At 47.5% G+C, this 16626-nt stretch overlaps 1 protein-coding gene across 1 annotated transcript in view; it reads right to left on the bottom strand.

Annotated features, from left to right (window-relative positions):
* The window catches only part of LOC101654456 (mucin-16), a 245683-nt gene that overhangs the window by 125074 nt on the left and 103983 nt on the right, over positions 1 to 16626 (bottom strand). Inside the window, exon 2 of the mRNA XM_045300070.1 lies at positions 151 to 9388. Within this exon, the coding sequence (XP_045156005.1) occupies positions 151 to 9388 (9238 nt within the window). The remainder of the gene's footprint in view (positions 1 to 150; positions 9389 to 16626) is intronic.

Below are 16626 nucleotides of genomic sequence, written 5' to 3'. Positions count from 1 at the left end.
GGAAAGCTCTGTAGCAGAAGCATCTGTTGACACCTGGGATAGGACAGTGGCTGAGCTAGACCCCTGGGAAGTGCTGGTCTCTCTGACTTCAGGAATAAGAGGGAAAGATGGCTTTGTCTCAGTCCTTGTGGTCTCAGAAGATGCAGGTACTGATGTGGAAACCGTGAAGTCCACCATGCTGGAGGTGGCACCCCCTGGAGATGTGACGCTGGGTGACTCAGAGTGGGCATGTTCAGAACTGATGGCACTCATGACGTCTGTTGTTTCTGTGGAAGGGTGAATTGCCTCTGTGTCTATGGTGGCTTCAGAGGTGGTCAATGTACCATCTGAGGTGCTGCTCATTTCTGGAGGTGGTCTGCTACCAAGTCCCAAGCTTGTTTTCAATTTGGTTGTCGTCTTCTCTGGGCCAGGCATAACAGGTGACGTCCCAAGTAGAGGGGAGGAGAGACTGACCCCTTGTAACACGGAGGACCCTGAGAAAGGTGAGATGTTCTCTGTAGTAGGTGCCATGGAAGAGAGAGAGCTGACTTCTTCCACAGAAGGAGTGCTTGACATCTCCTTAGGATTTCCGCTCATAAAAGCTGTCATTTCTGAATGTGGAAAACCCTGAGTCAAAACGGAGGGAGTTCCTGACCAGGAAGCTGTGGTTGATGTGCCCAGAGTAAGAATACCTCTTTCAGTCGTGAGAGTGATTCTCTCAGCATCTTTCATGAGAGGGGAGGTGGACGGATTGATGCTGGTTTCTGTCAACACATCAGTAGAACCTATGGTCTGATCAGCGTCGGCGTGGGTTAGTCTGTCTGAGGATGTGACTTCTGCTCTGGAGAGCCCGGCTGTGGCAGTTCCTCTGGACACATGAGATAGCACAGGCTTTGTCTCTGGGGCAGAGTAAGGAACCTGGGCGGTGGTAGACGCTCCTGCAGTCACAGAGGGCGTTAACTCACTCTCACTCTTTGCATTCTCAGAGAAGACAGGGGTTAATTCAGAGACAGTGGTGTCCCTTATGTTGGAGGTGGTAATTGGTGGAGATGTGGCCCTAGTTGGCCTCGAGGAGGGATCTTGTGTCTCTTTCATAGAGACTGTGGACTGTGTGCTGAAGGTAGTTGTATCTAGTGATGTGGGCTCAGTAGAAACACTCTCTGGGGTGAATGTTCTGTATGCTGCTGGCTCAGTTTCAGGAAGGGACATTGCGGATGTACTATGGACTTCTGAAGAGACTCCTGGAGACCATGTGGACCTGGTGGAATGTGGGATTTGTGCTTTATCAGGCCATGGAATGCCTGTCTTGGAGAGGTCAGTAGTAGAAGCATCTGTTGACACATGAGCTAGAATAGAGGATGTTTCTCTGAGTGAGCTTGTTTGTTGGGAGGTGCCGGGCTCTCTCATGACAGAAGTAACTGAGGATGATGGCTCTGTCTCATTCCTTGTGGTCTCAGAAGAGGCTGATGTGGAAACTGTGAGGTCTACAAGGCCGGAGGTGGCAACCCCTGGAGAGGTGATGTCATATGGTTCTGACTGGTCTGGAACAAAGGAAAGTGCTACCGGTTCAGAACTGGTGGCACTCATAAAGTCTGTTGTTTCTGTGGAAGGGTGAGTTGCCTCTGTGTCTATGGTGGCAACAGTGGGGCTCAATGTGTAATCTGAGGTGCTGCTCACATCTGGAAGTGGGCTGGTGTCAGGTCCCAAGCTTGTCTCCAAATTGGCTGTAGTCTTCTCTGAGCTAGAGGTGACAACTGAGGTCTCCAGGAGAGGAGAGGAGACACTGCCCCCTTGTAACATGGAAGACACAGAGGAAAATGAGGATTTGGCAGCAGTAGGTGCCATGGAAGAGAGAGGGCTGGCTTCTTCCACAGAAGGAGAGCTTAACACATTATTTGGATCTGTGCTCATATGAGCAGTCATCTCTGAGTGTGGAAAACTCTGAGTCAAAACCGAGGGAGTCTCTGCCCTTGAGGCTGTGCTTGATGTGTCTGAAGTACGCGTACCTCTTTGAGTGGTGAGAGTCATGCCTTCTGAGTCTTTCATGAGAGGGGCGGTTGATGGACTGACGTTGCTTTCTGTCAGTGTATTTGAAGACTCTTTTGATGGATTTGGAGTTGGGTGGGACATCCTATCCAACGATATGTCTTCTGTAGCAGCTGTGACAGGACCAGTGGATGAATGAGATAGGACAGATTTTGTCTCTGTGACAGAGTAGGGTACCTGCGGAGTACTGGACCCTCTCAATCCAGTGGTCAGGGAGGATGGCAACTCACTCTCATTCTTTGTGGTCTCAGAGAAAACAGGACGTAATGCAGACACAGTGGTGTCCCCTATGCTGGAAGTGGTAACCAGTAGAGATGTGGCCCTAGTTGGCCTTGACGAGGAAACTTGTGTCTCTTCCATAGAGAATGTGGATAATGTGCCCAAGGTAGTTGTAGCCAGTGTGCTGGCCTCAGTCGAAACATTCTCTGTGGTGAAAGTCACGTGATCACCTGATTCAGTTTCAGTAATGGCTATTGCGGATGTCCTACTGGTTTCTGAAGGGATTCCTGGAGACCACGTTGACAGAGTAGAACCTGGGATGGGGGTTCGATCAGGGACTGCAATGTCTTTCTTGGATGGCTCAGTGACAGAAGTATCTGTTGACACAGGGGCTAGATTAGTGTATGTTTCCGTGGTTGAACTGGCCCTTGGTGAAGTGCTGTTCTTTCTCCTTTCAGTCATGAGGGAGGAAGATGACTTTGTATCATTCTTGGTTGTCTCTGAAGGTGCAGGTGCTGATGTGGAAACAGCTAGGTCTGCCATGCTGGAGGTGGCAACCCCGGAAGATGTGATGTCCTTTGGCTCTGATTGGTCTGTGACAGAAAAGAGTGACATGTGTTCAGAACTCGTGGTTTTCATAGCCTCTGTTGTTTCTGAGGAAGGGTGAATTGCCTCTGAGTCTATGGTGACTTCAGAGGTGACCGTTGTCTCCTCTGGGGTGCTGCTTATGTCTGGAGGTGGCCTGCTGCCAGATCCGAAGCTTTTGTCTAGATTGGCTGTAGTGTTGTTTTCTGGCTTAGCGGTGGGAATTGAAGTCCCAAGGAAAGAAGAAGAGGGATTGTCCTCTTGTAACATGGAGGACACTGAAGAAAGTGAAGTTTGAACGGTAGTCGGTGCCATGGAAGAGAGAGTGCTGCCTTCTTCCACAGAGGGAGAGCTTGATATATTCGGAGGCCCGGTGCTCACAGGAGTAGTCATGTCTGAATGTGGAAAACCCTGAGTCAAAACGGGTGGGATACCTGCCCAGGAATTTGTGGTTGCCGTGCCTCGGGTAAATGCATCCTGTGACGTAACCCTTGGAGGACCTGCTGTGATGTTGAAGGGCATCCCTGAAGACCCGGTCCTGAGAGGGGATGTGGGACGATTGGGATTGCTTTCTGTAGCTTCTTGAGGAGACTTTTGGAAGTGGGTAGTTCCTGGCATGGATGTTCCTCCAGAGGAGATGGCTTCCATGCCGGGGTCCTCACGAGCAGCCCCGGTGGAAGCATAGAAAGAGCCAGTATGCGCATCTGTAACTAAACTAGACTCCCGTGATGTTATGGTCTGCTTCTGTCCATGGGTCAGGGAGGAAGTTGATTCTGCCTGAGTCTCTCCCCTGATCTCAGTGTAGGCAGGCAACGATGTGGAAACACTGACTTCAACCTTGCTTGAGAGTGTAGCTGCAGAAGATATTACCCTGGATGTCACTGTAGGGGCCAGGACCGTGGATTGCACTTTATGTCCAGTATGAGTAGTCCCCACAGCTGTGTTGATGGAAGGATTGACTGCCTCCACATTCTTGGTGGCTTCAGAAATAGTCAATGTGTCATCCGAGGTGCTTCTAAGATGTGGAGATGAGCTGGTGCCAAATGCTAGGGTTGTATCCAATATATTTGTGTTCCTTAAAGGAATAGAGGTGAAACTTGAGATCCCATGAAGAGAAGAGGAGGTATTTTCCCCTTGTGAGATGGAAGAAACAGAGGTAGAGGAGCTCATGGCAAGAGTAGGCACCAGAGAATTGACTGAGTCAGTGTCTTTGATAGGGGATGTGTTCATCCTGGACACATCCACAGGTTCTTTGCTACTGAGAGTGATCACATCTGAGGGGTGTAAACCCTGAGTCACAGTTGAAGGTGTTCCTACTAAGGAGGCTGTGGTTGATGAATTCCAAGTAACTGAACCTTGTAATGTAGCCCCAGGGACATCTGTTTGAGTGGTGAAGTCCGTTGCCACAGATTCTGCCATCCGAGGCAAAGTAGAGGAGATGGTATGGCTCTCTGGAATCAATGTTGTTAGACCTTTGGATTCAGCAGGGCTTGGGCTGGATAGTCTCTCAGTGGATTTGATTTCTATCCTGGGGACCTCAATTGTAGCAGCAGTTGTGGACACTTGGAGAAGAACAGGTGTTCTCTCTGTACTTGTGACAGTCACTTGGGTAGTAGTGTACTCACTCAATCCATCAGTCAGGGAGGAATCTGACTTGCTGCCAATCCTTGTAGTCGGAGAGGATGCAGACATTGATGCAGAGACAGTGTTTTCCACCATTTTGGAAGCAGTAACTATTGGAAACATGGCCCTGGATGTTTCCATGGGAGCCAGGACAGAGGCAGGTGATACATGTCCAGAATTGGTTGTTCTGACAGTTGCCACTATGTTTGTGGAAGGATGGGTTGTCTCTGTGCCAATGGTGACTTCTGAACTGGCCAGTACCTCACTTGAGGTGCTGCTCATATGTAAAGGTAAACTGGTGCCAACTTCCCACTTTTCCTCCAAGTTATCTGTAGTCTTCTTTGGGGCAGAGGTGAGGATTGAGGTGATAGGAAGTGTAGAGGAGACACTCTGCCCTTGAAATTTGGATGAAACAGCAGAGGGTGAGGATGTGGCAGAGATGGGTGCCAAGGAAGAGAGCGAGTTGACATCTGCCTCAGAAGGAGGAGTTGATTCTTCCCCAGGACGTCTGCTCATGAGAGTCATTGTCTCTGACTGTGGAAAACCTTGAGTCAAATCCAAGGAAGTCCCTTCCCAAAAGGCTGTGGATGGCATGTGTAAGGTCAGCGCATCCTGTGATGTAGGCCCAGAGGCACTTCTTCTGGAAGTTAAACTCCTTCCTTCAGAAGTTGTCATGAGAGGGGAGTCTGGAGGACTGGTGGAGCTCTCTGTTGTTATATCAGTTGGGCCTTTGGACTGATCTGGGTCTGGGCTGGTCATTCTGTCGGAGGATGGTTCTTCTGTCCTGGAGAACTCAGTAGCATCAATGGATGCTTGGGAAGGGAGCGAACTTACATCAGTGGCTAAGACATTCATCTGGGAAGTGCTGTAATTGGTCAATCCAGGGGTCAAGGAGGAAGTTGACTCACTGTCGATCCTTGTGATTTCAGGAAGTTCAGGCATTAAGGTGGAATCTGTAGAGGTAACCAGTGAGGAAGTGCCCCCAGGTGTCTTTGAGGAGGCAAGCTGGGTGCCTTTCAAGGATACTGTGGGTAACGTGTCCAAGTTAAGTGCATCTAGTGATTCAGTAGGCTCAGGAGAAAGAGCTTGTATGGGGAGAGTCCTTTGTGCAGACCCTGTCATGGGATGGGGGATGGTGGCTCTACTGCTGGTTCCTGAGATTCTCCAGGACCATGTTGACTGAGTAGAACCTAAGATGGGAGTTCTCCCAGAGTCTGGAATCTCTGTCTTGGAGAGCCCAGTAGCAGTGGTACTGGTAGACACCTCGGAAAGAACAGTGGGTCTCTCCCTGTCTGAGGTGGTCCCTTGTAATGTACTGGGATCCTTCATTATAGTAGTAAGGGAGGAAGATGACGCTGTCTCCATTTTTGTGGCATCAGAGGATGTAGGTGGTGCAGAAGATGTAGGTGTTGCTGTGAAAGAAGTGATGCTTACCTTGCTGGAAACAATAGCCTCTGGGGATGTGACCTTAGATAACTGTGACTGGCTCAAGACAGAGTGTGATGTGGGTCCAGGACTAGTAGCTGCCACATTGGTCACTGTGTTTGTGGAAGAGTGAGTTGACTCTCTATTTGTGATCATTTGAGAAGTGACTAATATCTCACTTGAGGTGATGCTCAGATTTGGAAGTGAGCTACCAGTGCTGGATTTGAAGCTTGTGCCCAACATGTCTGTGCTCTTCAACAGACCAGAAGTGATGAGTGGAGTCACAGGGCTAGGAGAGGAGAGACTGTACCCTTGTAATGTGGACAGTCCAGGGGGAGGCGAGGTTGTGGCAGGGAAAGAAAACAGAGAAGAAGAGCTGGTTTCTTTTGAAGAAAGAGGGCTTATCCTTGATACATCTTCAGAACTTGTGCTCATGGGATTGGTCATCTCTGAGGGTGGAAAACCCTGAGTCACAACCGATGACAGCCTTGCCCAGGAGGCCATAGCTGATGTGTCCTGGGTAAGTGCACCCTTTGATGTAACCCCAGAAGAATCTGCTTGGGTGGTGAAGGGTATTTCTGAAGATTCTGTCCTGAGAGCGGTGGTGCCACTCTGTATAGATGTGTTGGGAAAAGATTTCAAGCGAGTAGGGTCTGTGATGGATATCTTGCTAGAGGATATGAATTCCTTCCAAGAGACTGCAGTGGTAGCAGCTTCAGTCGACACATGGGAAAGAACTGTACCTGCTTCTGTGACTGAGGTGGTCATCTGAGAGATGCCCATATTCTGCCATCCAGGAGTTTGGTTGGGGATTGTGTCTGTCTCTAGCCTATTGGTTTCAGAGGAGGCAGATGGTGATGTGGAAATTTTGGTAAGGGCAGTGTTAATTGGATTTATAGTCTCAGAAGGCCTTGAAAAGGACAACTGGGTTCCTTCCCATGAGCCTGGGGTTGATGTGTCCAAAGTAAGTGTACTCAGAGATATAGCCTCAGGAGAACCTCTCTGTGTAGGGAAGGTCATGTGTGTAGATTCTGACATAGGAGGGAAGAGAGAGGGTCTATTGGTAGCTCCTGAAGAAATACCCGTAGACCTTGTTAAGTCATTGAACGTGCTATCAGAGGAGGGAAACGTTGTCCTGGAGGGCTCAGTGGTCATAGTATCCCTGAGCATATTGGGAAGGACTGTGGCTTTCTCTTTTGTGACACTGGTTTCCTGGGAGGTGATGGTGTCCTTCAAGTTAGAGGTCAACGAAGAAGTTGGCTCAATTCTGGTGGAATCAAAAGAGGGAGGCATTGATGTGGGAAAAGTGGCATCTCCCAATGCAGAAGTGATAACTACTAGGGATGTGACCCCAAAGGCCTCTGAATGGGCCAGGGCAGAAGAATGTGATTTGTGTCCAGGACTGGCAGCGCCCACTGTGGTCACTGATATCTTTGTGGAAGGGAGAATCACTTCTGTATCCGTGGTGTCTTCAGAAGTGGCTGATATCTCGCTTGAGGTGCTATCCAGATTTGCGGATGTACTGGTATCAGTTTCTGAGCTCATTCGCAGCATATCGGTCATCTCCACCAAACTTGAGGTCTGACTTGAGGTCACAAGAAAAGTAACGGGGGAGCTGTGCTCTTGCAACGTAGATGACGCTAGGGAAGGTGAGGTTGTAGAAGGGATAGGTGCCAGGGAAGAGAGAGAACTGGTTTCTCCCACAGAAGAGCTCATCCTTGGCACATCCTTGGAATCTGTGTTCAAAAGGGTGGTCATCTTGGAGTGTGGGAAACTCTGAGTCCCTGCCCCAAAAGCTGTGGTTGGTGAGTCCAGTGGCAGGGTGCCTTGTGAGGTAGTCCCAGGGCCACTCACTTGGGTGGTAAAGGTCATTCCTGCTGATTCAGTCCTGAGGAGTGAGGCGGAAGAGCTGGCAATGCTCTTTGTAGCTGTAGCATGAGTAGTTGGAAAGTGAGCAGGGCTTGGCATGAATGTCTTGCTAGAGGGCGCTAATTCTGTCCAAGAATTCTCCATAGTAGCAGCACCAGTGGATGCATGGGAAAGGAGACTTTCTATCACTGTGGATGAGCTGGTCACCTGGGAAGGGCTGGTCTCCCTAAGTCCGTGGGTCAAATAGGCATTTGCCTTTGTCTCTGTCTCTTGTCTTTTATTCTCAGAGAAGGCAGAGGTTGATGTGGAAATTGTGGTATCCCCTGCGCTGGAACTGATACCCATTGGAGCTGTGGTCCCAGATGACTCAGAGAAGGGCAGTCGGGTCCCTTCCCACAAGCCTGTGGTTGATGTGTCCAAAGTAGGTGTACTAAGTGATGTAGCCCTGGAAGAAGCTTTCTGGTTGGTGAAAAGTGTTCGTGTAGATCCTGTTTGGAGAGGAGAGGACGCAGGGGTGGTGCTCATTCCTGTGAGGACATCTAATGAGCTTGTGGACTGAGACAGACCTGGGCTGGGTATGATATCAGAGGCGGTGACTGCACGCCTGGATCCCTCAGTGACAGCAGTGGAACCTGGGGGGAAGACAGCGCTTGTTTCTGTGATTGAGCTGGCATTTCTGTACATCTTGGACTTGATCGTTGTGGTGGTTACGGAGGGGTCAGTCTCTGTTCCAGTCTGTGAAGACTCTGGAAAGAGAGGTGTTAATGTGTAGCCAATGGTATCTCCCAGGGTGGAGGAAGTAACCATTGGCGATGTGGCGGTGAGTGGCTCTGAGCGGTCCAGGGTGGTGGAATGCAGTTTCTGTCTAGAACCTGGGGTCCACACGCTCATCTCCACTGTGTTTATGGAAGCGGGAACAGCTTCTTTGTCTGTAGTGAGCGCAGACGGAGCGCTTCTCTCTGAGGTGCTGGTGTTCAAAGTTGGGAATCGACTTGTCACGGATTCCAAACCGGTGTTCAGCATATCCGTGGTCTTCAATAAGTCGGAGGAGCCAGTAGCCATCTTGATTGTTCCTCCCAAGGAAGAAGAGACGCTTTGCACGTGAGTGTTCAGAGATGGGTTCGAGGTGGTTTCTTCCCCAGCCCAGGAGTCCGAGGTCCCTGTCGCCTCTGTTGTAGGCGTACCCACCCCATGTGCTTGGGGAGTTGGATCGGGAGTTCTTTTTGCAGGTGGGATCATGCTCAGAATGGTGACTGTCTGGGATGCATGCCACGGAGTTGCAGAAGTTGTGGTGGGGAAAGGTGGAGGACTCTGTTCTGTCTCTCTGAGGCTTTGACTCCCCCAGGGAGTAATCGCATTGCTACTGATGATTGCATCGGGTGTGGCCACACTTGGAATACTTCCTACAGAGGAAAGCAGCTGAGTGGTGGTGACTGGGCTGATGGCAGTCTCTAAATAGAGTTCTTGGGAAGTTGTGCTTCCCTGAGGAGCGGAGGTAGTGATTGTGACTGGGGGTCTAGATCCCTCCACGGTCCAGTCCACCGTGGACAGAGGATCAGGCAAAGGAGTAAGCAGAGGGTTACTTGGGCCAATCGTTCTAACAGGGTCGTCCACAGAAGGCAAGGCTTCTGTTTCTGTTGCCCTGGGAGATGACCAACTTGTGCTTGAAACGTCAGGAACTAAGGTGCTTAGCCCCTGACCACCAGAAGAAGCAGAGACAGGAATAGAGGTGGTTGTATCCAAAGAAATCAATGCTCTGAAACTCGGGTGTGTCGTTTCAGATGAAGCAAAGGAGGATGGGGTGGTCAACCTGATTTCAGCGACAGTCCCAGGGCTGTGAGAAGTAGACAAAGAGCCTGATACAATGGTGGATGCTGAGAATGAAGGTTTCCCTGCTGCAGAAATTGCCTCAGGAGAAGATATGGCTTCCAGCCTTGCAGGGATAGTCCAGGGCCCTGATGAGGCAGAAGCAGCTGTGGAGGGCCAATGGAGAGAGTGCTTTCGCGAAGCTGTGCTGGTTTCTGCCGCCAGGATGTGATCGGTAGCACTCACACTGCCCTCTGAGCTGGGCATGATAGTCCAACCAGAGCTTGTTCTCATGGTGGTGGGGCTACCTGGAGTCGGGGCTGCAGTCGGGCTCCCTGTGCTCATTCCTACAGATGAGGTCTGTGATAGGTGCCCAGGTACAGAGGCACGGCCACGAGTTGCTACACTTGTGGTGGTCACCCGAGTCTTAAGGTCCATGGAGGAGGTTGTCATAGATGGGGAAGGCCGTATTTTTTCTTCTGAAGCATGAGAAGGGTGGACGATGGATTGGTCTTTAGTGCTCAGAGATACTGGTGAAGCGGATTGAGCTCCTGAGTTGGAATTGATGGACACGGTATCTGTGGCCAGAGGGAATGCACTAAGAGTCTGTGCGCGTTCAGTTGTCTGCTGGGAAGCGGGGCTAGCCGATGCTACACTTATCTGCTGTTCAGGTGTCTTTTTACTCAGGCCACTGGAAGGATGGAGTGTGGTGCTGACCCATGTCCTGGCGCTAAGTTTAGCTCTGTCTGTTACTGAGGTCATGGTTTCTCTCTGGATACTTGCAGAATCTGGTGTGACCACAGAGTCTTCTCGAGCAGTGGGAGATGTGCTCCCAGGAACATTTGTTTCCACTGTGGTCCCCCTAGTGGGCCCAGGCCGCTTTGGAGACTGAGATGGGCTACTTGGCTTCTCAGTCCCTGTAGTGTGTCCAGGAGTTGATTTTGGGGGGATCAAAGACACTGTCCCCAATGACTGGCTGGTGTCTTTTGGTGTGCCAGAAGAGGGCCTGACCCAAGTCTCAGATGGGGAAACGGAGAGTGAAGCCCTTTCCGTAGTCGTCATTTCTTCAGTTGGGAATTTGTCTGAGGCGTTGACTCTGGTGGGTAGGGGAGTAAGCTCAATGCTGCTACTTCTTATGCCTGAGAACTGAAAGGTGGTCTCTGTGGAACCAGTTGAAGTTGGAGTTTCCCACGTAGAACGTCTCCCAGTTGAACTGGTCTCGAGGCTTTTGCTTTTGAGAGCTGTCGTCATCTCTGCACTTCCTGTGGATGGGCCTGTGACCGACCAGAAAGCAAGTTGATGGAAGATATGCAAATGAGCCAGAAGGGAAGTCCTTCTGGTTCCTAACCTTATTTATTCCCTCAAGAGTTTTCTATTCAAACTACTCTCTCTTTTTAAGGGGTTGGGTGGGTATAGGCTAACTTTTCTGTATGCACAGTTCCATGATAGGGAACATGAGAACATATTGACCATCAATATGTTTATAGCGAAATGAGAGCTTTGAGCCATTTGGCTTGCCCAGCAGAAATGGCCACCTCCAGCTCAGATTTTTTTCCATTTCTTAAAGAGAAATGCGCAATAATTTAAGGACTTGGCTTCTCACTAGAAGGTTGGAACTGAGGAGTGCCTTCTGCTCTGGCACACACAGGGTCTCGGTAAGTTGGAACCGATTTGATGGCAACCTGGGTTTGGGATTGGACAACAAAATATGCGATGGGCCAAACAAAGATCTCTATCCATGTAAGAAGTTGTGCCAACCTTCTTTGCACTTTGATCCTCTTAGCTTCTGGCCCTCAATGAATAGCTTTCAATTTCTAATCTCCTTTAGGAACCCCCAACTCTGAGGACCCTGCAAAGCACCTTAAGGATTTACATTTGAGAGGGAAGGGTGCAGGGTAGATGAGAACATCATCCTTTCTCTTTACTTTCATCATCTTTCAAAGCCATCCCCTTCTCAGAGTCTTCTTTCTATCCTCCATGAAAAGAATATTAGACGACCACAGGGGTGAGGGCAGCTGGCCTCTCCAAGGACACTCTTTCTGAAGACCATATTCCCCTAAACAATCTGACTCTCTCAACAATGCTTCATGACCTATAACTATACAGCCAACGAATATGGGCCCTTTATCTTCTGTGTCATCTTATGCATGCCATCTCCAGAACACACGTGGTCCCTGGTTTAGAAAAATCCTTCACGCTAGGATAATGGGAGTTACGCATATAACTGTTCCCTTGGGGTTTACTCCAACTGAGTTGGTGCACTATCCATCAAATAAATCAGGAATCCTGGTGGCACATTGGGTTACATGTTGGGATAAAAGCCACAAGGTCGGTGAGTTCAAAACCACCAGTTTCTTCTCAGGATTAATGTGAGGCTTTCTAATCTCATAAAGTGTTATAGTTTCAGAAACCCACAGGAGTAATTCTGTCTTGTCTTTTAGGGTTGCTGTGAATCAGAATTGACTCAATGGCAGTGAGGTGTTTTGTTTTTCTTTTTTCTTTTTAATCAAGTAAATTAGCAATAGACTCATATGACCAATTAACCCCCTAGGAGTGGGGAACAATTATCAACATCTTCAGAGTACAGCAGCAAGAGCCAAAGAACTCCATTACAACTCTGGTCATTTATTTCCTTAAACCGTCTGTTTTGACTCCAGACATAAGGAGAAAGTACCCAAAGAGAAAGTCTTTTAGTGAAATGCAGACGATGTCCATACGAAGCTGGACTGATCACAGTCTTAAGAGACAGGGGCTCATGAGCAGATCAAGTGGTGCTTTCTTGCACGTCTTGACTTGGCTCCTTGGTAGTGACTGCTATGGATTCACCTGCCTCGGAATGAGGAGGTGATGGAAAGGTCAGTCTTGCATTCTCTCTGACGACATGGAAATGTCCTCATCTATCTCTGAGAAGGAATTTAAAGAATAGCTACCCCCTTTCAAAGAATAACTGCCTTTTTCAAGAGTGGTGAAGACTTTTTGTTTATTGAAGTAAATATCTGTGTGTGCACGCACACACACAATTTTGTTATATATACATGTAACAAATGATTTACCAACTCAATAAGCAGAACTGATCTCTGTCCTAAACACCTCAGTAGCAGGAGCACTAGACACTTGGGGAAGGACCAAGCTTATATCTATGGTTGAGCTGCTGTACTGTGAGACAATAACTGCCTTCAATCCAGTGCTCTGCATGCAAATAGATTCTTCCCCAGGACTTTCAGCTGAAGAAGATGCATGCTGGTAGTTGGTACTCTCCACAGCTGAGGCAATAACCATTTCAGAAAAGGCCTTGTATGACTCTTGATTGGATAGGGGCAGGGGTATTCGGCACAGGGCTAAGACTAGTGGCCCACAGAGTGGTCAGTGATGCCTCTGTGGAAGGAAGACTCGACTTTGGGTTGGTGGTGACCTTCAGAGTGGCCATTCTCTCACCAGAGGAGTGAATAAACATTGGATGTGTTGTGGCCCAAGCTCCAAAATATGAGTCCATGAGAGCTGTGGTCTTCACTGGATGAAAGATGTGAGGGAATTTAGTGGTGATCTTGAGTGAAATAGCAGAAGCCCTCATCCTCTCGGTGGTCAATGGCATTGTAGAAGTTGTATATACCTCACTTCTAGAAATAGATGAATCTGTCCTATCTGTCCCTGGGCACCTGAACTCAGGGTTCCCACTGTAAACATGGACTGCCCAGGTCACTGTGGACTTCTGTCCTGAAGTTGAATAAGTTGTGGTGGAAATCAGATGGAATTCTCTGCCTCTATTTCTGAGTAAAGGTGTCCTTGTGGCAGTCACATCAGAGTTGCTGACCATCTGAGGAAATGAAATCCCATCTGCCATGGCCATTGAAGGATATGGTGATGCCCTAACCCAAACCCTATTCCTAACCCTAACTGTAACCCTAATAGAATTGTCCTGAGACTTAACCTATTATAATTACTGAACAGCCAGATTATCTATTAGCCAGGTAGAGGGTGAACTCAACTGTCATAAGAGTGGGGAGGAAACTACATCAGTCTATGTGCTTAAGTTACACAGAAGTGGTACAGACCTTTAGTGCTATTCTTTCAGGGCCTTTGGGTATTTGTTTTTATCTGAAATCTCAGGAACTGAAGTGTTTACCACATGATAATCATAGGATGTCATGGCAACAGATACAATTGTGTCTCTTGGACTTGACGTTCTCACCCTTGTGCGGACCTCAGTGACTTGAACTGAGTAAAAAGGAAGGTAGCTTGGCCATATTAATTCTAGTCAACATGATAGGGTGATGGGTAGAGCCTGTTTCAATGATTGTTGCCAAGGAAAAATGTGTCTTTTCTATACAAATGACACTGAGTGAAACAGTGACACGTGAAGGGGTTGCTGTGTCTATAACGGTCCACTTTGCAATGAAGATGGAGAAGTATTTCCAGTCCTTATTACCTGGCTATTGCCTGAAGTCCTGGAGTCACCCACTAAGCCAGATATTATAGTTGGAAGTGTAGTTGTTCCTGTGAGATTGGAGTGGGGGCTCTGTCATTGCTTATTGGGCTTAGAGGATATAATGTCACACACTTGGTCACAAGTGGAGAGGCAGCATCTATGGTTTCCCAACCTGTGATAGGTTCAGATTTGGGCCTCACTAAAGAGGAGGTAGCAGATATAGAAGATGCCGCTTTCTGCCACACTGGTGAGGCCCATAATGACTGGGCATTCGCCTTGTGAAAGGTCTGAGGTCTCATTGTAATAATGTGGTTTATTGGGGGTGATGCTCTAGTATCTGTGCCCTCAGGGGAGCTACATACACTCAGATCACTCCCAACTGACTGCTCTGATGATGGGCTAGCAGGTGCTATGTATAAGCTGTACTCATGGGTTCACTTGTCAACTGCCGCTCTCACTGTCCTTTCGCTCAATACACTGGAAGGGATGATGGTGGGGCTGACCCATGTGCTGGATCTGTGTTCAGATTCATCTATCACTGAGCTGGTGGTTATCATCTTTGGTATTGTAAAAAATCTTGCTGCAGAGTCTTCTAGGTCTGTGGAAGCTGTGGGAGGCAGTCCTGGAGGACAAATCCATTCCAGTTGTGTAGGTCTCAGAACAGGGCTGCTTTGCTTGCCAGTGCCTTTGGTTCCAATAGAATTTGCCTCCAAGAGTAAAGAGGACATTGTGCCCAGTGACTGGCTAGACCCTCTCAGTGTCTGAGAATAAGGGTTGGCTCAAGTCTCAGTTAGGAATGGGCAGAGTGAAGCCCTATCTATAGCCACTGTTCCTTCTGTTGGTTATACCACTGATTTTGACTCCTATGTGTATATGAAGGAATCTGATACTGCCATTCACTCTGGTCCTATGTTTAAGGGTAGCCACCTTGGTACCTGCAGAAGTTTCTACCAGTCTTCCTACAGTGGACCCAGGCTCTTGGGTATTGATGAGCTCCTTAGAGCTTACATTTATGAAATCTTTGGATATTCCTGGACTTCTGTGGGCAAGTCTGTGACTAGAACAGCTCCTTGATTAAGAGATATGAAAGGAGGTAGAAGGGGAGTCCTTCTGGTTTTGATTTTCTTTCTTCTCTTCTTATAAATCTATCGGACAATCCTCTCCCCATATTCTGGCCCTTTAAAACCAAACCAATTGCCACTGAGTTGATTCCATGTAACTAACTTATGGTCAACTCATGTATTATAGAGTAGATACCACATAGAGTTTTTTTATTGTCATTTTTACAGAAGCAGATCACTAGCCCTTTACTCTTAAGTGATGCCAGTATAAACCATCTCCTTTTAGGTTAATAGTCAACTACAAACTACTTGTGCTGCCAAGGCAACTTTTCCCCTCTAGATGGAAGGAATCATTTTCTGTTCACACGTCTAACATGGAACATAATACCTTGGACACTAGATGGCTAGCAAAGCTCATTTTGGCACTAGAGGTTCCTGTCTATAGCATGATTGCTACAAGCATTTGCATAACTATCATCATTTCTCTGCTATCAGGTTGATTCTATCTCATAACAACCCTGCAGTACAGGGTAGAACTGCCCCTGTGAGTTTCTGAGACTGTAAATCTATGGGAATTGAAAGCCTCATCTTTCTTCCATGGAGCAGCTGGTGGTTTTGAACTGATGAACTTTCACTATAATCAGAGTGAATGGTGAAGATTTCACTCAGGTATTAGGAAGAAACTCTCCCTTATCTTTTTATCCACTTCCTCTTTGGCACCAGGAGTTAAACATTCTATTTTATTCTGATAGAAATGAAGGTGAAGATCACATGCTAGAATTTTGCAAGACCAATGACTTGTTGATAGCAAATACTCTTTTACATAACACAAATAACGACTACACACGTGAATATCTCCAGAGGGACTGCACATAAAAACATTAACTACATCGGTAGGAAGATAGGATTAAGTAGTCCAATATCAGCAGCTAAAACCAGAGCAGGGACCTACTGTGGAACAGACCATCAATTAGTCATACATAAATTCAGGATAATGCTGAAGAAAAATTTTTAAAAAACACAATAGTCAAAATATAACCTTGAGTCTATCCCACCTGCATTACGAGAACAGGTCAAGAACCAATTTGATGCAATGCACACTAGTGACAGAAGACCTGGTGAGCTGCAGAGGACATCAAAAATATTGTTAAGGAAGAAAGCAGAAAGCAAAAGATCATTAAAAAGACAGGAAAGAAAGAAAAGATCAAATTGGATGTCAAGAGACTAAAACTTGCTGTTAACCATAGAGTAGCTAAAGCAAATGGAAGAAAAGATGAGGTCAAGGAGCTCAATAGAAAATTTCAAAGGGCAGCACAAGAAGACAAAGATAAAACTTATAATGGAATGTGCAAGAACCTGTAATTAGAAAAACAAAAGGGAAGAACATGCTAAGCATACCTAAAACTGAAAGAAATTAAGAAAAAATTCAAGCCTCAAACCGCAAATTTGAAAGATTTTATAGGCAAAATATTGAATGATGAAAGAATCATCAAGAGAGGATGGAAAGAATACACAGAGTCACAGTATCAAAAAGAACATTGAGATTCTACCATTTCAGAAGGTAGCATATGAGCAAGAGCCAATGGT

Source organism: Echinops telfairi, unplaced genomic scaffold (assembly GCF_000313985.2).
Source record: "Echinops telfairi isolate 266 unplaced genomic scaffold, ASM31398v2 ScPeMD7_7459;HRSCAF=8497, whole genome shotgun sequence".
NCBI classification, from domain to species: Eukaryota; Metazoa; Chordata; class Mammalia; order Afrosoricida; family Tenrecidae; genus Echinops; species Echinops telfairi.
Note: the sequence above shows the minus strand (reverse complement) of the source record. Positions and strands in the feature narration are given on the sequence as shown.